General features: G+C 53.1%; 8 protein-coding genes across 8 annotated transcripts in view; 5 read left to right on the forward strand and 3 right to left on the reverse strand.

The window, feature by feature from the left end:
* GUITHDRAFT_116143 (hypothetical protein) overlaps positions 1–639 on the reverse strand; it is a gene marked incomplete at both ends in the record, with an annotated part of 5919 nt that extends 5280 nt beyond the window's left edge. Inside the window, 4 exons of the mRNA XM_005824589.1 lie at positions 229–258; positions 307–333; positions 405–434; positions 545–639. Coding sequence (XP_005824646.1) covers positions 229–258; positions 307–333; positions 405–434; positions 545–639 — 182 coding nt within the window. The remainder of the gene's footprint in view (positions 1–228; positions 259–306; positions 334–404; positions 435–544) is intronic.
* Positions 640–1567: 928 nt separating this feature from the next.
* GUITHDRAFT_116144 (hypothetical protein) lies at positions 1568–2994 on the forward strand (the record flags this gene model as incomplete). Its single annotated transcript, XM_005824590.1, has 10 exons — positions 1568–1657; positions 1708–1738; positions 1785–1846; positions 1898–1975; positions 2007–2051; positions 2347–2400; positions 2453–2524; positions 2571–2639; positions 2691–2748; positions 2810–2994. 10 exons carry the CDS (start codon positions 1568–1570, stop codon positions 2992–2994), a joined length of 744 nt encoding a protein of 247 aa, XP_005824647.1.
* Positions 2995–3300: 306 nt separating this feature from the next.
* GUITHDRAFT_116145 (hypothetical protein) lies at positions 3301–3950 on the reverse strand (the record flags this gene model as incomplete). Its single annotated transcript, XM_005824591.1, has 4 exons — positions 3301–3479; positions 3532–3597; positions 3652–3684; positions 3905–3950. 4 exons carry the CDS (start codon positions 3948–3950, stop codon positions 3301–3303), a joined length of 324 nt encoding a protein of 107 aa, XP_005824648.1.
* Positions 3951–4836: 886 nt separating this feature from the next.
* Positions 4837–5804, forward strand: GUITHDRAFT_116146 (hypothetical protein; the record flags this gene model as incomplete). The annotated part of the gene is made up of 3 exons (XM_005824592.1): positions 4837–5285; positions 5351–5460; positions 5641–5804. 3 exons carry the CDS (start codon positions 4837–4839, stop codon positions 5802–5804), a joined length of 723 nt encoding a protein of 240 aa, XP_005824649.1.
* A 1632-nt stretch (positions 5805–7436) lies between these two features.
* Positions 7437–8413, forward strand: GUITHDRAFT_116147 (hypothetical protein; the record flags this gene model as incomplete). Its single annotated transcript, XM_005824593.1, has 3 exons — positions 7437–7885; positions 7930–8063; positions 8244–8413. The coding sequence occupies 3 exons, from the start codon at positions 7437–7439 to the stop codon at positions 8411–8413; spliced, it is 753 nt and encodes a 250-aa protein (XP_005824650.1).
* Positions 8414–10045: 1632 nt separating this feature from the next.
* GUITHDRAFT_116148 (hypothetical protein) lies at positions 10046–11090 on the forward strand (the record flags this gene model as incomplete). Its single annotated transcript, XM_005824594.1, has 3 exons — positions 10046–10560; positions 10631–10740; positions 10927–11090. 3 exons carry the CDS (start codon positions 10046–10048, stop codon positions 11088–11090), a joined length of 789 nt encoding a protein of 262 aa, XP_005824651.1.
* A 2852-nt stretch (positions 11091–13942) lies between these two features.
* Positions 13943–17002, forward strand: GUITHDRAFT_144800 (centrin/plastid terminal oxidase fusion protein; the record flags this gene model as incomplete). Its single annotated transcript, XM_005824649.1, has 1 exon — positions 13943–17002. The coding sequence occupies one exon, from the start codon at positions 13943–13945 to the stop codon at positions 17000–17002; it is 3060 nt and encodes a 1019-aa protein (XP_005824706.1).
* Positions 17003–20770: 3768 nt separating this feature from the next.
* GUITHDRAFT_165412 (hypothetical protein) lies at positions 20771–22355 on the reverse strand (the record flags this gene model as incomplete). The annotated part of the gene is made up of 13 exons (XM_005824595.1): positions 22328–22355; positions 22239–22276; positions 22119–22191; positions 22002–22065; positions 21829–21940; positions 21657–21705; positions 21584–21606; positions 21386–21477; positions 21277–21337; positions 21186–21224; positions 20951–21010; positions 20860–20904; positions 20771–20810 (listed from the first exon to the last, which is right to left on the reverse strand). Coding segments are annotated over exons 7-13 (342 nt in total), but the record flags the coding sequence as incomplete, so codon positions are not given.

Raw genomic sequence — 22355 nt, forward strand, 5'->3', positions numbered from 1 at the left:
ATGTCACCTGCTCCTCCTGCGGCTCCTGCTGCTGCTCCTGCTCCTGCTCCTCTTCTTCCTCTTGCTGTCCTTGCTCCTGTCTCTGCTCCTGCCACCGAGAATGAGGGTCGGAGGACAAGAGACACGCGACACGCGGGGCAGAGGGAGCGAGGAAGATTTCAACATCAAAGGAGAGGAGAGGAGAGGAGAGGAGAGGAGAGGAGAGGAGAAGTGGGATTAACGGGACACCTATCAGAACTCCTGTCTCTGTGCCTGCTCCTGCCCAACATCGTCATCCCTAACAACTATGAAGGAGCTTCAACTCACCGATCGCCCTCCGATCCCTTAGCATCGCTGCTACAGCACACAGCCAACAATTCTCAGTCAGCAAGCAAGCGTCTTCATCTCAACCTCCACCCTCTCACCCGTTCGCCTTGCGAGAGTCGCTCTCAGCCCTTCAAACAGCAACGTCAGGAGTCGAGGTCGAAAGCGGTCAGCAATATCGATAGCACTTGTCTTTCGAGTCGCCGCCTTTGACGCCGTTCTGACAGAACTAAACGATCACATCCACAACTTCATAGAAACTCCAACCACCTTCTCACTCCCTTCGTTTTCATTGAAATACTCCTCATCAGAGTCTGCAGACATGCCAGTCCACATGTCAGGAACCTTTCGGAGCTCAACGTGTGGTTTGCAAAAAGATGTTTGCAAGGACATCTCTGGATACCAATGTCACAGCAAGCAGCACTCACCGCAATGCTTCTTGCGATAGTTTCGACCCTTGATAGTCCAACATGTCAGTCCATGAGAACAAAGAGCCGATCACTTATTTCCCACCTCGGTTGCCATGACAATGACGCTGAGGTCAACCTAGTCGACGTTCTTGTCGGACAACCTGACAACCGAAGACGATCGTAAAGACTCTACCGCCACCCTCCAATCGATCAATGATGAATCTACCGTGAGGTCTCTCCCTCTATCCTTCCCTCCTTAGCTCTACCTCCTCCCCTCCCTCCCTCCCTCGCAAGAAGAGGAAACATAACAAGCTCTATCTCGTACTTTGCTTATCATTCCATGTCGCTAAACCGTGACGCTTGGTTTTTACACTCTCCACTAAACTCTCTCATCAGGACCTTTCTCCTCCTCCTTTCTCGCCTGCCCACTCCACAAAGCTCAAGCGCGCTGGGAGGAGGATTGTTCTGCGGCGAGACAAGTGCATCTCTGTCTTGGCCTGAGTCTCCATTCGGTCTGCTTTCTACATCTCCGTACTCGTCCACTCCTTCCTTCTTCCTTCCTTTCCCTCCTCCACGCTCCTGATGCCCCTCGCTTACGCTTTTCTCTTCGCAACCAGCCTTGTCTCTGCACCATTCTCTCTCCTCCTCCCTCGCCTCTTCCTTCCTTCCGTTCTCCTCCTCCATTGCCATGCGCCTCCCTCCTCCCTCCCTCACGCCTGCCTCGCCCTCCTGCATTTGCCGCGTGCTGGGGACACTAAAATCACTCAACAAGGCAAAATCGCTCAAGTAAAGGCAGGAAGAAACCTGCAGGGAGGTTGTGGGGAGAGCAACGCCGGGAGAGAGGAAGCAAGAGGATGTCGAAGCCAGCGCCATCATGGCTCAAGGGATTCGCGGGCAAGAGGAAGGAGGCTGCTAAGGAAAGCACCCCGTCCTTCGATGCCAAGGTGTCGCTCTACCTCCTGAACGATCTCAGTGCTGAGATGGCTGAATGCAGAAGGCCAAGACTGCGCAGGAGGAGGGAGAGGGTGAGCTTGCCTTTCCCTGTGCCGTGCGAGTGCCGACGGCACGCAGGGATCGAGGACTACATGGCAGACCACATCCTACCGCAGGACGAGGCGTCATCGCGCAGACGGGTGTGCTGCGTCCTGCTCTGCGCCATCGGTGGAGTGATCTGGAAGGGTCAGGTGGAGAGGAACACAGAGAAGACGAGGCCGTTGAAGGAGAGAATGAGCGAAGCACTGGACAAGGCAGGAGCTGAGAGCGTGCGAGGTGTGCCTGACATGGCGCGCTCAGGGGCTCAGCAACCCCATCGGTAACGACAACATCGGGTTCCGGCTGGTAACTTTGCGCCTGCTGGGGGGTAGGTGGTAGTTATAGCATGCCGGCAGTTGTCGAAGATGGGATTCAAGGAGGGCCAGGTGTTATGAATCTTCATGTTTTTCCTGTGTTTCATCTCCTTTCAATCCTTCTGCCCTCCTTTCTCCATTCTGTGTCCTTCTATCCTGTTTTCTCCCTCCTGTTCTTTCCTCTCTCTCCCTCCCTCTCTCTCCCTCTCTCCGTTCCTCCCATCCATCCCTCCCTCCCTCTCCCTCCCTCTCTCTCTTTCGCTTCAACGTGCTCACGAGGATGGCAGGGGCTGGGGAAGGAGAAGAGCGGGCTAGCAGCTCCGCTAGATATTCACATGAAGGTAGATGCTTCTGTTGACGCTGAGGAGGGAAGGAGACGACTTGACCGCCCAGAAGGCAAGCAGGAGGGGTCTTGGAGTCGAAGAGGAGACGAGGAGGATAGCCCAGGAGCAGGCAAGAAACAAGGTGAACACGGCGTTTCGTCCCTAAGATGTCTGACTGAGAATGTAAGGCCGAGAACGTATCCAACCTCAAGGACTCCTTCCTCTCGAGGCAGAAGGCAAACTTCGAGACGAAGCAGGTGTAAGCACTGGCAACGTTCTCCCTCCTCATCCTCCTCTCGCTCTTCCAGAACATACGGGACCTCTCGAGGGCGCAGAAAGTTTGCGAGACCCTCGACCGAGCAGCAGGTGATGTGCCCCTGTACCTCCTCCCTCTTCCGCGTTCGGCCGACATGACGCATCGCGCCAGGTCTTGAGAATCCTCAGCTGTGGGGCATCTCCATGGACGAGGACGGGAAGCTGGCGGGAGAAGAGGCAGTGGAGCAGCGGATAGAGGCTCCTGATGGGAGCGCGTACTCCCGTGTTGTGAGCGGCAGACCTCAGGACAGGAGCGAGATGTCGCCGGAGGACATCGTCTCCCTGCTGTCAAGGTGAATTTCCCCTCAGCTCCGCCTACCTGAGACGCTTGCGCCCAACAGCATCATTCTCCACCTCCGGACCGTGCATCACTTCTGCTTCCCCTGCAGCGGGCGCTTCCCATCGGCAGAGGTCGAGGGTCGTGATGCAGTCTCGGGCTTTGGTGACGTCACTACAGGAGGTCGAAGGGCATCTGCAACAGTCGGACGACTGCCTGCAGCGGTTCCAGCAGCTCGGGAAGGGACAGGAGGAGAACGATTTGGATTTCAGTGACTTCTGAAGGAGACAAATATACAAGAATCATATGTTGAACCATCCAACGTGCTAGAGCTCTATGCCCAGCCTCTTCTGCTTATCTCGGATGTAGATGGACGTCATCATAAAGCCCAACGTCACGCCTTGGGCCACCACACGCGCCCTCATGAAAACTTGCGAAGCCATCTTGTTTCCCTTCTGGAACTGCCGAAACCCTGAAAGGAGGATGCCTGCAGTGATCACACAACCTGCCCATACTCGTAAGGACGCTGCAACTTGCGCATGCCAGCGGTGGGTCACCGAGAGGCACCACGGGACTCTGTGCTCCGAGGTATCTGTAGAGAAACCTATCGAAGTCTGAAATCTCTGCATGGAGAAGGCACGGGTCAATGACAGTTTGGCTTCAACGTAAACTCTTACCTGTCTTGTTCGCTTTTGCGTTATCCTCCATCCCTGAACAGGCATCGTTTAGCAAAAGGTAGGAGGGGCATCGAAGATTGTTCTGCATCACGCAAGTTCCTCTCACAAATTGCTTCGAACTGATATATTAGATGTTCAATAACAAACTTTGACGAACACAGCACAAATTCATCACTCTTTGGCATATATCTATCAGTTAGACACATACTACACCCTGCTGCACTCTCTAAGTGCAAAAGAAGCTCCATAGAACCCAAGGAACCTTGCTGCAGCAGGATGCACGAACCCAATCCCAGCATTCTTTGCTATTTTTGCTGATCACGAAGTCGCAGGGCGGCATGATCTACTCATTACAATGCTTGCTTGTGTCCCTTATCTCCTCTCCTCTCCTCTCCTTCCTTCTCTCTCCTCTCCTCTCCTGACCTCACCTCTCCTGACCTCACCTCTCCTCTCCTCTCCTCTCCTCTCCTCTCCTCTCCTCTCCTCTCCTCTCCTCTCCTCTCCTCTCCTCTCCTCTCCTCTCCTCTCCTTCCCTTCCCTTCCCTCCCCTCCCCTTCATCTCCTCCTCCTCTCCTCTCCTCTCCTCTCCTCTCCTCTCCTCTCCTCTCCTCTCCTCTCCTCTCCTCTCCTCTCCTCTCCTCTCCTCTCCTCTCCTCTCCTCTCCTCTCCTCTCCTCTCCTCTCCTTCCCTTCCCTCCCCTCCCCTTCATCTCCTCTCCTCCTCCTCTCCTCTCCTCTCCTCTCCTCTCCTCTCCTCTCCTTCCCTTCCCTCTCCTTCCCTTCCCTCTCCTTCCCTTCCCTCCCCTCTCCTTCATCTCCTCTCCTCTCAACTGCGCCCCCTTTCCCCCTCCTTCGGCCATGCACCCAAAGCGCCGCCAAACTTGAAAGCAGGCAGACCGGAGAGAAATTCGGCGCCGGGCGCCACCAGCCCGGCCATGGCCCGGCCATGGGGCCTGGGGTTTTGGCGCGGTCTGCAAAGGTTTGTGGAGGCTTGACTTTCGCGGTAGTTTGAAACCTCTCTGAAAGTATTTCAATGCCCTCAAAACCACCCGGTCTTTTGATGATCAAGTACCCACATAAGTATGTCCATCCCAAGCCGAAGTTCTCTTTGAGCTCTGATTTCGACCTCAAAGCTCAACCCTCCCCAGTCTAAGCACCCCTCTCGCGAAACCGCGAAACTATCGCTATGCAGTTACTGCTCCGCCGCGTCTGGGCTGCTGGGACTAGCCTCCATGCAGGCCTCTCAGGCCTTCACCCGCGAGTACACTCCTTCATCACAGCTGCTGATGCATCATCTCGCAATCACTCCTTCATCACAGCTGCTCATGCATCATCTCGCAATCACTCCTTCACCACAGCTGCTGATACATTATTTCACGATCGCGCTTCAGCATATCTCAAGCATGCGTGTGAGTTGCTGAAGATTAAAGCTCCAACTGGGAACGCCTATGCCGTTGCACTAGCGCTGAATGATAAGGATGCGGAGAAGGAGCTGCAGCTGCAGAAGAAGGATGCGGAGAAGCAGCTGCAGCTGCAGCTGCAGCTCCTGGAGAAAGATCATCAGATTATTGTCAACTACTACAAACGGCGAGTGGCATACATCACTCAGAGGTGTAGAGTTTGTTTGCCACCATGGTGTGGCCTCTACCCTCTACTGAATGATTGCACAAACACAGGTATCTGGTTGAGGATCTTTTCAGGAAAGCTATGGATATTATTGCCAACAGCAAGGACGAGGAGATCAACTCTGTACAGAAAGACTTGCCGCGGAAGGACTTGGGGCTGATGATGAAAAGAGAGCTTTCTATGAGTGCGATGAATAGGCACTTGCAGACGAATAATAGCTTACGACTGGCCGTATGGAAACGGATGGGGTTACCAGAGGACCTTTTGATACCTAGGTTATCAGAAGAGAAGATGTTGTATGGGTACCTGTCGGAACACATCCATGGACCGACGGGGCTGTTTGTGTTTTTATCTTCACGTGCAGCTAAAGAGGAGATCAGATTTTTCAGCGATGTTGCACACGTTTTCAAGAAGGAGGTGGACTTTTTCGACGACGCGTCAGCAGAAGAGGGAGAGCTGATGGAAACTAAATCTATCCTGGAAAAATATAGGCGAAAATCTGAGGACGACAGCGAGCCAAAGCCATGACTTGAATAGGATCAAGGCACTTTTCGATATATGCTTGCTGATTACTGATCATAGTATGTTGCCTGCAGAGTCTTTCTGATATGCGACGCCGAGATAGAAGCTTAGATCATTGTCTGTTGTCGTGTTGTACCCTTTTGTGTTAGTCATGAATTCGTCGAATGACGCAAACAAAACTGTACTGTTGCTTGCTTGAATGATGTGGCCGCATCCACAACTAAGGCTATCAACATCTCCCCCTCCTGTTTGTCACGATCACCGATAATGGAAGAAGCAGTGATCTGATGTGCATGGTTGAAAGCAGCCGAAGTCCCGTAAGTCTTGACATAGTTTTTTCCAGAAGTTTCTGCCACTGCTAGGTAAACCGTAGACTGATTTGTTGCGGATTTTGAGGTATGGTGACTTGATATTGCAGAGCTCACGGAACTGTGGAGGTGTCTTGATCAGGATGTACACCGCCGTAGGTACGGATGCAGTCAAGTATGCCGTCGAGATGTCCTGGCATCGCATTAGGGCCATTGTTTGGCTCGAGCTATGGCAAGGAGTCATCGGATGGTGGCAGGATTTGCAGTCGCAGAGAACGAGTCTAGGTCATCAATGCCCTGTACTGCGTTATACCCTCGGATGATTGCCCTTGCTTTATACTAGAGCCTTGTCCCTTGCTGATCTGATTGCTGAAATCAATGATGCGGTTCTAGGTTGTTGTCGTTGAGGGCTTCATTGATCGAAGGGTCATCATTCTCGCTCGGGCCTCCCCTCCCAGTGTGCCACGGTTGAATGTGTCTATCATTACTCCACAGAGCTGGGCCTCTTTGTGAAGGCCTGCTCCTGATATGGGATGCCCCAGTTGATATAATGATCGAATGCAGCGCCCTAAGATGGTGTAGCAATGTGGCATTGACGAATCTCTGGTGATAGAAGGAGGCAGTGGCGAGCAAGGTTTTCGATGGGACCAGGGCCAACAAATGCCTCAACGCCAGCTGAGGCAACATCTCTGACACCTCTGATCACCACTTTAGCTGTGCGTGAAGATAAAAACACAAACAGCCCCGTCGGTCCATGAATCATCGACTCGCTTAAACCTGGTGGCGGCCTGGCTGCCATTGCGATTTCCTGCAAACTTGCGATTTATTGACTAAAAAAGGAAGGGCAAACCGGAGCAAACAAGGAGAAGGAGAAAACCGACAACTCCGCCTCAATAAAACACTAGGAAAGGAAAGAGGCAGCAAGGATCAGGACAAGGAGCAGTAGCGCAAGGCCCCTGCAAGGAAGACGGCAAGACCCATGCGAGAGCGATACTTACCCACCCCCTCCCCATTCACACACCCTGTGTATTTACGCGAAAGATACCGGTACTAGACCCTTTGATTGGCTGTTCCACCCCCGTGGCCCGGCCATGGGGCCTGCGGTTTTGGCGCGGTCTGCAAAGGTTTGTGGCTCTTGACTTTCGCGGTAGTTTGAAACCTCTCTGAAAGTATTTCAATGCCCTCAAAACCACCCGGTCTTTTGATGATCAAGTACCCACGTAAGTATGTCCATTCCAAGCCGAAGTTCTCTTTGAGCTCTGATTTCGACCTCAAAGCTCAACCCTCCCCAGTCTAAGCACCCCTCTCGCGAAACCGCGAAACTATCGCTATGCAGTTACTGCTCCGCCGCGTCTGGGCTGCTGGGACTAGCCTCCATGCAGGCCTCTCAGGCCTTCACCCGCGAGTACACTCCTTCATCACAGCTGCTCATGCATCATCTCGCAATCACTCCTTCATCACAGCTGCTCATGCATCATCTCGCAATCACTCCTTCACCACAGCTGCTGATACATTATTTCACGATCGCGCTTCAGCATATCTCAAGCATGCGTGTGAGTTGCTGAAGATTAAAGCTCCAACTGGGAACGCCTATGCCGTTGCACTAGCGCTGAATGATAAGGATGCGGAGAAGGAGCTGCAGCTGCAGAAGAAGGATGCGGAGAAGCAGCTGCAGCTGCAGCTGCAGCTCCTGGAGAAAGATCATCAGATTATTGTCAACTACTACAAACGGCGAGTGGCATACATCACTCAGAGGTGTAGAGTTTGTTTGCCACCATGGTGTGGCCTCTACCCTCTACTGAATGACTGTTGCACAAACACAGGTATCTGGTTGAGGATCTTTTCAGGAAAGCTATGGATATTATTGCCAACAGCAAGGACGAGGAGATCAACTCTGTACAGAGAGACTTGCCGCGGAAGGACTTGGGGCTGATGATGAAAAGAGAGCTTTCTATGAGTGCGATGAATAGGCACTTGCAGACGAATAATAGCTTACGACTGGCCGTATGGAAACGGATGGGGTTACCAGAGGACCTTTTGATACCTAGGTTATCAGAAGAGAAGATGTTGTATGGGTACCTGTCGGAACACATCCATGGACCGACGGGGCTGTTTGTGTTTTTATCTTCACGTGCAGCTAAAGAGGAGATCAGATTTTTCAGCGATGTTGCACACGTTTTCAAGAAGGAGGTGGACTTTTTCGACGACGCGTCAGCAGAAGAGGGAGAGCTGATGGAAACTAAATCTATCCTGGAAAAATATAGGCGAAAATCTGAGGACGACACTGTCAGCGAGCCAAAGCCATGACTTGAATAGGATCAAGGCACTTTTCGATATATGCTTGCTGATTACTGATCATAGTATGTTGCCTGCAGAGTCTTTCTGATATGCGACGCCGAGATAGAAGCTTAGATCATTGTCTGTTGTCGTGTTGTACCCTTTTGTGTTAGTCATGAATTCGTCGAATGACGCAAACAAAACTGTACTGTTGCTTGCTTGAATGATGTGGCCGCATCCACAACTAAGGCTATCAACATCTCCCCCTCCTGTTTGTCACGATCACCGATAATGGAAGAAGCAGTGATCTGATGTGCATGGTTGAAAGCAGCCGAAGTCCCGTAAGTCTTGACATAGTTTTTTCCAGAAGTTTCTGCCACTGCTAGGTAAACCGTAGACTGATTTGTTGCGGATTTTGAGGTATGGTGACTTGATATTGCAGAGCTCACGGAACTGTGGAGGTGTCTTGATCAGGATGTACACCGCCGTAGGTACGGATGCAGTCAAGTATGCCGTCGAGATGTCCTGGCATCGCATTAGGGCCATTGTTTGGCTCGAGCTATGGCAAGGAGTCATCGGATGGTGGCAGGATTTGCAGTCGCAGAGAACGAGTCTAGGTCATCAATGCCCTGTACTGCGTTATACCCTCGGATGATTGCCCTTGCTTTATACTAGAGCCTTGTCCCTTGCTGATCTGATTGCTGAAATCAATGATGCGGTTCTAGGTTGTTGTCGTTGAGGGCTTCATTGATCGAAGGGTCATCATTCTCGCTCGGGCCTCCCCTCCCAGTGTGCCACGGTTGAATGTGTCTATCATTACTCCACAGAGCTGGGCCTCTTTGTGAAGGCCTGCTCCTGATATGGGATGCCCCAGTTGATATAATGATCGAATGCAGCGCCCTAAGATGGTGTAGCAATGTGGCATTGACGAATCTCTGGTGATAGAAGGAGGCAGTGGCGAGCAAGGTTTTCGATGGGACCAGGGCCAACAAATGCCTCAACGCCAGCTGAGGCAACATCTCTGACACCTCTGATCACCACTTTAGCTGTGCGTGAAGATAAAAACACAAACAGCCCCGTCGGTCCATGAATCATCGACTCGCTTAAACCTGGTGGCGGCCTGGCTGCCATTGCGATTTCCTGCAAACTTGCGATTTATTGACTAAAAAAGGAAGGGCAAACCGGAGCAAACAAGGAGAAGGAGAAAACCGACAACTCCGCCTCAATAAAACACTAGGAAAGGAAAGAGGCAGCAAGGATCAGGACAAGGAGCAGTAGCGCAAGGCCCCTGCAAGGAAGACGGCAAGACCCATGCGAGAGCGATACTTACCCACCCCCTCCCCATTCACACACCCTGTGTATTTACGCGAAAGATACCGGTACTAGACCCTTTGATTGGCTGTTCCACCCCCGTGGCCCGGCCATGGGGCCTGCGGTTTTGGCGCGGTCTGCAAAGGTTTGTGGCTCTTGACTTTCGCGGTAGTTTGAAACCTCTCTGAAAGTATTTCAATGCCCTCAAAACCACCCGGTCTTTTGATGATCAAGTACCCACATAAGTATGTCCATCCCAAGCCGAAGTTCTCTTTGAGCTCTGATTTCGACCTCAAAGCTCAACCCTCCCCAGTCTAAGCACCCCTCTCGCGAAACCGCGAAACTATCGCTATGCAGTTACTGCTCCGCCGCGTCTGGGCTGCTGGGACTAGCCTCCATGCAGGCCTCTCAGGCCTTCACCCGCGAGTACACTCCTTCATCACAGCTGCTGATGCATCATCTCGCAATCGCTCCTTCATCACAGCTGCTCATGCATCATCTCGCAATCACTCCTTCACCACAGCTGCTGATACATTATTTCACGATCGCGCTTCAGCATATCTCAAGCATGCGTGTGAGTTGCTGAAGATTAAAGCTCCAACTGGGAACGCCTATGCCGTTGCACTAGCGCTGAATGATAAGGATGCGGAGAAGGAGCTGCAGCTGCAGAAGAAGGATGCGGAGAAGCAGCTGCAGCTGCAGACGAAGGATGCGGAGAAGGAGCTGCAGCTGCAGAAGAAGGATGCGGAGAAGCAGCTGCAGCTGCAGCTGCAGCTCCTGGAGAAAGATCATCAGATTATTGTCAACTACTACAAACGGCGAGTGGCATACATCACTCAGAGGTGTAGAGTTTGTTTGCCACCATGGTGTGGCCTCTACCCTCTACTGAATGATTGCACCGTCCAAACACAGGTATCTGGTTGAGGATCTTTTCAGGAAAGCTATGGATATTATTGCCAACAGCAAGGACGAGGAGATCAACTCTGTACAGAAAGACTTGCCGCGGAAGGACTTGGGGCTGATGATGAAAAGAGAGCTTTCTATGAGTGCGATGAATAGGCACTTGCAGACAAATAATAGCTTACGACTGGCCGTATGGAAACGGATGGGGTTACCAGAGGACCTTTTGATACCTAGGTTATCAGAAAAGAAGATGTTGTATGGGTACCTGTCGGAACACATCCATGCCGCCGGACCGACGGGGCTGTTTGTGTTTTTATCTTCACGTGCAGCTAAAGAGGAGATCAGATTTTTCAGCGATGTTGCACACGTTTTCAAGAAGGAGGTGGACTTTTTCGACGACGTGTCAGCAGAAGAGGGAGAGCTGATGGAAACTAAATCTATCCTGGAAAAATATAGGCGAAAATCTGAGGACGACAGCGAGCCAAAGCCATGACTTGAATAGGATCAAGGCACTTTTCGATATATGCTTGCTGATTACTGATCATAGTATGTTGCCTGCAGAGTCTTTCTGATACAGTGCGACGCCGAGATAGAAGCTTAGATCATTGTCTGTTGTCGTGTTGTACCCTTTTGTGTTAGTCATGAATTCGTCGAATGACGCAAACAAAACTGTACTGTTGCTTGCTTGAATGATGTGGCCGCATCCACAACTAAGGCTATCAACATCTCCCCCTCCTGTTTGTCACGATCACCGATAATGGAAGAAGCAGTGATCTGATGTGCATGGTTGAAAGCAGCCGAAGTCCCGTAAGTCTTGACATAGTTTTTTCCAGAAGTTTCTGCCACTGCTAGGTAAACCGTAGACTGATTTCAACCGTTGCGGATTTTGAGGTATGGTGACTTGATATTGCAGAGCTCATGGAACTGTGGAGGTGTCTTGATCAGGATGTACACCGCCGTAGGTACGGATGCAGTCAAGTCAGTGGATAAAGTGACATGTGGCACACAGCGATTGAATGGATGGAGAAGAAAGATTAATAGTAGGCATGCATCCTAGCATAAACCCTCCACAATAAAAGGAACCCTCCACAAACCTTCCACATATATTTGAAGAGTGAAATGGTAATAGAGAAAGGGGTTGTGTGGAGGGTTTGGAGGGTTTGGAGGGTGTGGAGGGTTGAAAATTGAATTGGGGAAAATCAAAAAATATTTGGGAGGAGCAAAATCAAACCCTCCACCCTCCACACCTGCCACGGGTGTGATAATTTCATCAATGATGATTGTTTTCTTTTTATTCGGTTCAGGTCATCGGTTGGGTGCTCCGGGACCACTGTGCAGACGGCAGAACTTCGGAACGGCAGAAGGGAAGAACGGCCATTGGTCACCAAGGGGGGAGCAAGCTCCCGCGGCAAGGCTGCGCCATGCCTTTCCGCCCCCTTGCTGAAATCATGTGAAAGCCTGACGAGAATGATAAGGGAAAGTGATAGAGATAAGAAGGCAGTTGTTCATAGTTGAGTCACGAAGGAAAAGTGTAATACGTCAAAAAAGTCACGAAGAAAAAGTGTGATACCCAAAACGGTCAAATAAGTCAAATGGTATTAAGCTGCTAGCAGCTCTAGCCCGGGCCGCCTGAGCCTACTACGCCGCTCAGCGGCTGAGTGCCGTGCAGAGACTGAGGAAAACGGCGTTGAACGCCTCACTCGGAAATGTCAGATTCAAGCCTTGGATTCGGAAGGAATAGCACTGAAATGATACCAGGCTATGACATATCAAAACGACCAACCGGCAATAAGCGGTGGTCCCATCGAAAACCTTGCTCGCCACTGCCTCCTTCTATCACCAGAGATTCGTCAATGCCACATTGCTACACCATCTTAGGGCGCTGCATTCGATCATTATATGAGTTCGGCACCCCGGCACCCTGGGACGCGGCGTGCCCGTACCCGGCAGTGACCGTACTAGCCTACGGTGCCACCGTGGGTGTGCCGCCGGGCCGCTGGCCGTGACTGGCAGCTGGCCCGGCGGCGCGTTGAAGTACGGTCCGGTCCGCAGGCTGGCTTCCGATTTCCAGTCCGGCGGTCGGTCCCGGCGCCGGCCGCGCCGCCCCGGGCCGGCACAGTGCTGGGAGTCTCCTATGATGAGTCATGCCCGACAGTGCCCGGCCGCCCCCCCCCCCCCCCCCGGCGCCGGGGCCCGGCCCGTACCGTCACATGGCAAGTCACTGGGTGAGGGTCGACTCACAGGCTGGTTGGCCTGTGCGGCAGTGTCGTACTGATTTTAACTTAACTTTGAGTAAAGGGTTCAAGACAAACGGACAGTGTCAACTTCACAGGTCTGAAACTTTTGGATTTGTTTGAAACTTTCAAGATAAATTATCAAAATAGATCTGAAAATTTCTCCAATTTATTCGCCCAGATTCAAAAATTTCGGTTGTGCTGTAAGCATTCAAATCTGAAACGTTGAAGTTTTGATGACACGATTGAACGAAAAAGAGTCTTTTCAAGTCCAATTGAGTGTTTTCATAGGGGGTGGGGTAGGATGTGATGAGTAAATTAGGGGGTGATGTTATGGAGAAAAAGGGGGTACTGTTGTCATAAGTTGGATGATGGGGTGTAGGGGGTATAACAACAAGGATGAACGGATGGAACACGTAGAAACGCAAGGGGAACAGGAGTGCGTCAACATGCGGACGAGGAGGAGGAGGAGGAGGAGGAGGAGGAGGAGGAGGAGGAGGAGGAGGAGGACGATAGCGAGAAAAATGAGAGAGAGGCTTGGAAAGCGTGCGCCAATCAGCACCGTTGACTCGAAAGTGACTTGCAAGTTGTGAAGACTAGATTACGATCAAGTCGACGATGGCAAGGATGACGGTGATGACGGTGATGACGGTGATGACGGTGATGACGGTGATGACGGTGATGACGGTGATAATAAGTTGATTCATGATTTGAGTTGTGCCACCAGTTGTGTGAATTGCCAAGGGAGTGTTTAGATAGCGATGAGTTCAACCATGACAAGGACATTTTTTATGGAGAACAGGTTGTCGGTGATTGTCAAGGTAGCCATCGTGCCTGGATGGGCAAAGATGGAGTATGCGCAGATGTACACTTAGCAGATGAAAGTCCTTTAAAGGCGTAGAATGAAATAGTCTTATTCTCCGCGATTCTTGAGATGGCACGAGCAGTACCTTCAACCCTGGCTGCCTCTCCCGCAATGTGCTCGCCTCCTTCGATCTGCTCGCAAACCTACATGTAAAGATGCCCGCATGAGAGGCATGGCGCATTTCGATGAATGATTTGGAAGAACCCACCCTTGTTCTCTTCAATTGTAACTCACCCTTTTGTCAGGATGCGGGACCTGCTGCTGTTGGGATTCCTTTCATGCCTTACTGGCGTGTCATCCTTCACCCAGCCCTCCCTCCTCTCACATGCTAGGCACTTTAGCCTTCACAGGTCCATCGCGAGTCGACGGGGCCCTCCGTTGAAACCTGCCCATGTCCGAACGCCCTGCCGTCTCCACACTAAGACTACCATGCTTCTGCGGCAATCGGCCGCTGAGCTGAACGCAATTGCGCAGGAGCTCCTTGCTGTGGGAGAGCTAGAGGTGGGGGAGGTGAACAGCTTGATCAAGCTGGGGAAGTTTGGGACGAGCAAGAGCGGAGCGGTGCTGGTGCGTGAAGGGCAGGACGTAACAGTTCCGCTCGAGGAGAGGAACGTTTACCTGCTGCTGTCAGGATCAGCAGAGGTCACGCGAGGAGGAGAGGTTGTCTCGAAGCTGAGCTCAGGGGAGTTCATCGGAGAGTCGAGGTTCCTGGAGGTTGAGACGCTGGAGAAGCTCAAAGTGATCAAGGCGGATTTCGTAGAGGAGACTTTCAGGAGCGTCGACCTCGACAAGAGCGGGAGTATCAGCCCAGCCGAGCTCCAGACGACGGCGAAAGCGCGAGCTGGCATCGAGCTGAGCCTGGAGCAGGCGGAGCAGATCGTGGCTGCGGTTGACTCCAACAGCGATGGGGAGGTGCAGCTGGAAGAGGTCAAGAGGGCGGTAGCGAAGATGGAGGGGAAGGAGTTCATCAGGGACATGTTCCTGATGATGGACAAGGATGGATCAGGAGCGATCGATGCGAGGGAGCTGCGGGCGGCGCTGGAGGACAAGCTTGGGGTGCAGCTCAACGACGAGCAGGCAACGAAGCTGATCGAGATCCTGTCGACCGGGAGGGATCAGCTGACGCTGAACCAAGTGATGATGCTCTCGCAGAAGATGAGGGAGAGTGAAGTACTCGAGCGGACCTTCAGGCTCTTCGACTCCGACGGCTCGGGGAAGATCGACATCAAGGAACTTGGGCCTCTGCTGGCTGCCCTCGGGGTCCAGCTGAGCAAGGAGCAGGTGCAGGTGCTGGTGCAGTCGCTGGACCTCAACAACGACGGGGAGATGGACGTGCAGGAGCTCAAGTCCGGCATCGCGAGGCTGCAGGGCAACGTCGTCGGCCGCTTCGGCAACGTCCTGCGGCTGTTCGAGGCGGTTGCCTTCGGCTCCCAGCGAGGGTCGCAAGTGTCAGTGACGGTGAAGGCAGGGGAAGGAGAGGAGGAGGCGAAATTCATCTCGTGGAGCATCCCCGAGCTGCTGGAGTTCTTCGCTAAGAATCCTTCCACCGCCTCCAAGGTCAAGTCCATCTGGGCCATCAAGCTCGCCATGAAGCTAAAGGCGACGACTGGCCTGCTGTCCCCCAGCAAGCCCTCATCTACTCCTGCCTCGTCCCAGCAGCAGCAGAGCGAGGAGGGGGACCCCCTGACTCCTGCGGAAGGGAAGCCCGCGGACTACGGGTACGGCAGCAACTTCGTGTACGGGCGGTACGGGGATCTCGGACCTCTGAGACGGGCCGTGCCGGCGAACCTGGTGCGCATGGCGGTGTGGAACTTCGGGAGGGAGTATCGGGCACTGAGGAACGCGTTTCGGCTGGGGGAGGTGAGGGAGCTTGTCAACAGCGTGTCGGGGGCAGGCGCATGGTTCCGGTCCAAGCAGGCGCTCAGCAGGATGCTGGGGGAGTGCACGGAGGAGGAGAGGAGGGAGAAGCTGGCGGAGATCTTCAAGTCTATCGACAAGGACGAGTCGGGGGCGATCAGCGTGGAGGAGCTGCGGGTGGCGATCGGAGAGCTCGGAGTGGAGGCGACGAGCAAGCAGGTGGAAGGCATGCTCAAGGTGGCGGATCAGGACGCGTCCAAGGAGATCTCGCTGGAGGAGTTCAGCTCCCTGGTCAACAGTCTCCTCAAGTCCGGGGACAAGTTTGACCTGATCATGAAGAAGAAGGGTTGGCTCCCTCCCCCCGTCGCCAAGTTCATCCTCTTCCTCACCTCCTTGCTCGGCAACGTGGACGAGGGCGTGGAGGAGGCACTCAAGGATAACCTGCGGCCCGTCCGGGGGTCCGAAGTCCCTCCTGAGGCGAGGAGGCTGCAAGAGAAGGTAGCTCGGCTCGTGCTGGACAACGACGCGGTGGCGAAGAGGGAGGAGATCCGCATGGAACAACTGAAAGTTTCCCTTGAGAAGGCGCTGAAGGAGGAGAAGAGCCCAGCCCAGCAGGAGTTTGTGCAGTCCCTCCAGTTGACTGCCACCCCAGCACTCATCATGGTGCCTTACACATTCCTCTGCTGGCTCATCGACGTTCTCTTCGTCAACCGCCCGATCCAGCGCTTCTGGTTCCTGGAGACGGTGGCTAGGATGCCCTACTTCTCCTACATCACCATGCTGACCCTGTACGAGTCGCTCGGGTGGTGGCGATCGTCCATGGACTCGAGAAGGGTTCACTTTGCGGAGGAATGGAACGAAGTCCAGCACCTCAAGATCATGGAGGCGTTGGGAGGGGACAGGAGCTGGTTCGATCGCTTCATGGGCAGGCATGCAGCGATCTTCTACTTCATCATCCTCAACCACATCTGGCTCCTCTCCCCCTCTCTCGCCTACAACTTCTCCGAGCTGATTGAGTTCCATGCCGTCGACACGTACGGGGAGTTTGTTGACGCCAACGAGGAGCTTCTAAAGTCGCTTCCTCCCCCCCAGGAGGCGGTGGAGTACTACAACAGCAAGGATCTCTACCTCTTCGACGAGTTCCAGACTGGGAGGACGCCCAAGTCGCGCAGGCCAGTGATCCGCTCCCTCTACGACGTGTTCTGCAACATCCGAGATGACGAGTTGGAGCATGTGAAGACCATGTTCCAGTGCCAGACCTCCCTCCAGCAGATCCAGAGCCCCAACGCGCAGGCGGCGGAGATGGAGAGGAAGCAAGAGGAGTCTGTGGAAGGGGGGATGGAGGGGTGGGCCTTCCCTTCAGACGAGGACCTGAAGGAGGAGGAGATACTCAGGAAGGTGATCGAGCTGAAGAGGGAGGAGCTGAGGGCGCTGGAGCAGAGGCTGTAGAGGATGTTTGATTGTTCCTCAAGTTCATTCGTGAACCGATTTTTCCCCTCATCGCCTCCACCAGGAAGTCTGCGAGCATTGTTACTGAGTACCCACTTCAAACCCACCCTCCCCTCTCTCCCTCCCCTCTCTCCCTCCCCTCCCTCCCTCCCTCCCTCCCTTCCCTCCCTCCCTCCCTCCCTCCTCTTCCTATCCCTTCCTTTCCTTTCTCCACTCCCTCCCTCAAATCTTCACGCTCCTCTCCTTCATCCTCTCATCACCTTCGCTGCTTGCTCTTCCTTCTTTGTCAGCTTGTCCCACGTCTGCGAGCTAGTCAACGACCTCAACCTCCTCGAGCGGGCAGAACCTCGAGGACGCGCGCGTTGAGCATGGAGTCAGGATGCAGCAGGGCGGAGGAGAAGGCGAGGAGCATGAGGAAGTGCGGGAGGGCGTTGCTGCGTTTTCTTGCCGTCGCTTCCGACTTGCTCCCTTGGCTGGCTGCCTCCTTGACCCACCTGCTCGTTGACAACACCTGTGGCAAGAGATCAACGAGAGAAGAAGAGGGAGATAAGAGGAGAGGGGATAGAGAGTTGAAGTGAGATTGAAGCAGGAACAGAAGTTGTTGAAAGAGGAGGAGGAGGAGGGCCACCTTGTTTTTAAGAGCTTGTCCAATGTTGCTCGCCCCCTTCAAACATATCAGGAAAGCCAGAGAGTCATCACAACCCTGCTGCTGCTGCTGCTGCTGCTGCTGCTGCTGCTGCTGCTGCTGCTGCTGCTGCTGCTGCTGCTGCTGCTGCTGCTGCTGCTGCTGCTGCTGCTGCTGCTGCTGCTGCTCTTCCCTCATTCTCCTGTTTCTCCCTCATCTCATCCCTCCATCTTCCCTCCATCCTCCCGATTCATGCTTCTTGTCCCTGCCTCCCGTACATTCCTCTCCCTCTCTTGCACCCCCTGGATGAATCTGCCTGGCCTCCTCACCCACCACCCTCCCCTCCTCCCCCTCTTCCTCCCTCCTCCTCCTCCTCCTCCTCCTCCTCCTCCTCCTCTTCGTTCATCTCACCGCAACAAGTGACGAGCTCATTGTCTTTGTGGCATTACGTGCCCTCGCCCCATGATGTTTCAAAAACCCGAAAGCTGCGACATGGATCAACTCTCAATCATCGTCGACGATCTTTGGATCGCTCGAGAGCATCCTTGACATCATCATCATCATCATCATCATCACCATCATCATCAACATCACCATCATCATCAACAACAACACAACACTACAGCAGCAACAGCGACAGCAGCAGCAGCAGCAGCAGCACTACTTCCTCTCGTGCTTCTGCTCCTCCTCCTGCTCCTCCTCCTGCTCCTCCAATATCTATATCAACCACAACAACACCTTTGCTACCATGTTACATCAGCAAAAGCTCTATCAGTTTGATGTCTCTCAACTTCACCTGCTGCTCCAGTCGACTTCGTCAAATCTTTCACCGATCGCCCCGTCGACAAAATCTTGGAGGAGAGATTGCGAGCTGGAGCATAATAAGAATGGAGGAGGAGGAGGAGGAGGAGGAAAGCCTCTCAGCACAGAGAACGTACAAGCGGGAGGAAAGGGAAGAGGGCGAAAGGTAGAGAAGAGACGAGAGGACAAGGAAGAGCAGAAAGGAGGGAGGGAAGTGAAAAGGAGGAAACGGAGGAAAGGGGACGAGGAAGAGGAAAGAAGGGAGTGGATGACAAGGGAAAGGGAGAGGGGAAGGGGGAGGGGGGAGAGGAAGAGGGGGAGGGGGGAGAGGGGGAGGGGAAGGGGGTAGAGGGGAAGGGGGGAGAGGGGAAGGGGAAGGGGCAGACCAAAGGAGTCGATCTCTTCCAGAGGCACTTCAACTTCTCCCCACATCTGAAGCCTCGAACATCAGTGAAACAGCACAGCACTCCCCTCTATCCCCTCCCCTCCGTCTGCTTCCCCTCTTGTCCTCCCATCTATCCCACTTCCTGCCCCTGCCCCTGCTCCTGCCCCTGCCCCTGCCCCTGCCCCTGCTCTTGCTGCTTCTGCTGCTCCTGACATATATCTCCATCTTCATCTCCTGCTACTGCTTGCAGTCGTCTCACCATGTCCTGTCTAACATGTACCCACCATCCACCTTCCCTTCCTCTTTCTTCGTTCTTGTGTTGCGTCTATAGCTTCTCCTCTCTACCTCCTGCCCTCTTCAGCTCCTTCTCACTCCTCTCTCCTCCTCCTCCTCACCTGTGGGAATCGCGAGTCCCAAAGAGATTGAACAACCTGCAGTTAGCAAGAAATCAGAGAAACGACAAGACTCGGAAAGACATGCTGGAACGTGGACGAGCAGCACAGTGATGAAAGACAAGTAAGAAGAGATGGGGATGATTTCACAATCGATCAAAGATTACTCGAGGAAGCTGAAAGTGATCGAGATGGATACAAAAGACAGGAGGAAGGAGAACGAGAGCGCGGAGGAGAAGGAACGAGGAGAAGGAGAAAAGATGACAGAGAGTAGGAAGAGGAGGAGTTACGTCAGCTGGACGAGAAAGAAAGAGCCAAGTAGCCGGTAGGCCGAGGTATGGAATAATTTCAATTCTTGACAACCCGGCACTGCAAACAAGGCAAAACAATGATCAGACATGAGGAAAGAAGAGGGAGAAGCAGGGAAACAACGGAGATAGAAACAGAATTATAGGAGACAAACAAGACGCTGAAACAAGCAGCAGCAGAATCAGCAGCAGAATCAGCAGTAGCAGGAAGACTCAGGAAGACACAGTAATATTCAACTTCTACGGCCTGAAGAACACTGATTTCCCACCCGTCCTTGTAAGCTCTCAGCGTTGTAAACCTCACATATCTTGCCCAGTGACCTGAAAGGGCACGTCAGGCATTGGGGATGATAAGAAGGTGCAGGGATGTGGAGAGTGTATAGAGACCGAAGAGGATAGGACAGGACAGGTGAGATGGGGAAGGAAGTCAACAAGAGGAGGAGGAAGAAGGGAAACAGGTAGGGGGAAAGAAACAGGGGAAAAGAGCAGGGAACAGAAAAGAAGAAATTCAGATCAGAAGGCGGAGCTAGGGAATAGAAGCAACAATCATGGTGAGAACAAAGGATCTCAAATTGTTATTGTTCTTGTTGATGCTACTGCTGCTTCTGGTGGTGGTGGTGGTGATGATGATGATGATGATGATGATGTTGTTGTTGCTGCTGCTGCTGATGATGATGATGATGACGATGTTGTTGTTGTTGTTGCTGCTGCTGCTGCTGCTGATGATGATGATGATGCTGCTGATGCTGCTGCTGCTGCTGCTGCTGATGATGATGATGATGATGATGCTGATGCTGCTGCTGATGCTGCTGATGATGATGATGACGATGTTGATGATGATGCTGCTTGTGATGCTGCTGCTGCTGCTGCTGCTGCTGCTGCTGCTGATGATGATGATGATGATGATGATGATGTTGTTGTTGTTGGTTCATGATATGAAAGATTGCATTCGTCACCTTGGAATGCGACATACTGAGAGGAGCAGATGGGAGGGCCAGGATTGAGCCACCCCTGCGACTAGTGAGGAGACGAAGAAGTAGCAAGTGGGGGAAGAGGAGGGGGAAGGAGCGAAGAAACAGGAGAAGCAAGAAAGGGAGATAAGCGTGCGCGGCAGGGAAGAGAGAATAAGATCACAGAGCAGGACGGGCCGGCAGGCCGTCCAGCCAGTCAGGCAAGCAGACAGGCAGGAGGGCAGAGGATGCGAGAGGAAGGAAGAGCGCAACAGCAAGTGAGAAGATGTACCTGGTGGACCTTGGTCCATTTCTTTCCATCAGTGCTGACCTCCACCATGAAGTCTCTACAGCTCAACGTGAGCATAACAAGCTGCCCATGGCCTCTCAACTCGCCTGCTCCCTCCTTTCATCAGCTTCGACGCCTTGTAGCTTCCTGGCCTGCGGAAGAGGTTGAGAGGCGCTCTTGGGGCTCGCAGCTTCCTACTTGTTCCATATCAACAGCCCCCCCACTTTTGTCCGTTTCTGCAGGTCGAGTACGAAGTTGCTGCACAAAGATCACTCGGCGGAGAGCTGAGCATTGAAGAAGAGATGAGGGTGAAATACAAGCAAACACATCTGACAGACATGTTTCAATGGCATGGTGATCGCACAATGATCAACATCATGGAAACAACTCCTCAAGTCGAACAAATGCTGTGGAAACCGATCAAGCTTCTCACCCCGAGTACAACACCTTCCCTTGAGCTGTTCCCTTCACCCTGCAAGGTGGAGCAGGTCATCGTGTGGGATCAGATTCAAGATCGCACGGACTTGTCCACAGAAACAGAGTCGCTGACATCAGTGAAGAAGTTGCTGATGACATCATGCGATGCTTTGGAGGAGAGGGTGAGAACTCGATCAAATCGATTCGAAACATCACCATTCACCCATCTCCTTGCGAGCAAGGCGGATTCGGTGAGGAGGGGAGGGACGTAGAGAGCAGAACTGGCAGTTTCAGCCATTTTGCTCCAGCTGTGTCCGCCACGTTAAGGAGAGGAGGAGAGGAGAGGAGGGGAGGAGGGGAGGAGGGGAGGAGGGGAGGAGGGGAGGAGGGGAGGAGGGGAGGAGCAAGAGCGACCTCATTGACAGGAGGGTCTCATTCTAACAGCAGACAGAATCAAAACATCAGAGTCATAAGCAGGCAAAGAGACCTTGACAGGAGCCTTTGAGGCTTTGGAATCAGAACCGGATAGCTTCGACCTGATCGCGCGATCCAGTCAACGATACATCTCTTGAGGGATCGAAACGGATGTTGTTCTGAAAATCTTCGGAAACATATCTCTCGGGTTTCTCGGCATGTCGATCCCCCTCCTCCTTCATCACCTCAATGCAAACAAGGCAGCTCCCGAGAACGCAATTCCAGCAGATTCGGCAGGATGGTTGCGAATGTGAGAAGAGAAGGTCTTGTAAGCATCAGACGACTTCGCTACCACGTCTGCAAACCTCCACTTCAACTTCCAGCCCTCGCGTCCTCCTCCCACCAATCCTCCACTCACTGGATACTGTAACTTCAGAGGCGTCTCGAGCCTTGTCGGCAATGTCTTGAACCACTCTCTTTACCTTGCCGCGTCATCATCAGTGACGTCACAGTCAACATTAGCCTACGTTGGTACCTGACCGTAATCGCCGATGATAGGAGACGCGTAGGTGCAGCTTTCCTCTTCCTTGGAGGACTTGCCGAAACGTCTTCCAGCATCTCTCAGCTCTATCCCACATCCTCCCATGCCCTTCACCTCGGTTTCTCCGCATCCGCGACCAGCAGCGCCTTTCTCTGAGCAAACACTGTCGTAAACGGCAACGAGTGCTGGAAGGATGGATGAACCTCTGCTGAAGAAGGAAAGTTGTAGAAC

This window comes from Guillardia theta, assembly GCF_000315625.1.
Source record: "Guillardia theta CCMP2712 unplaced genomic scaffold GUITHscaffold_92, whole genome shotgun sequence".
NCBI classification, from domain to species: Eukaryota; class Cryptophyceae; order Pyrenomonadales; family Geminigeraceae; genus Guillardia; species Guillardia theta.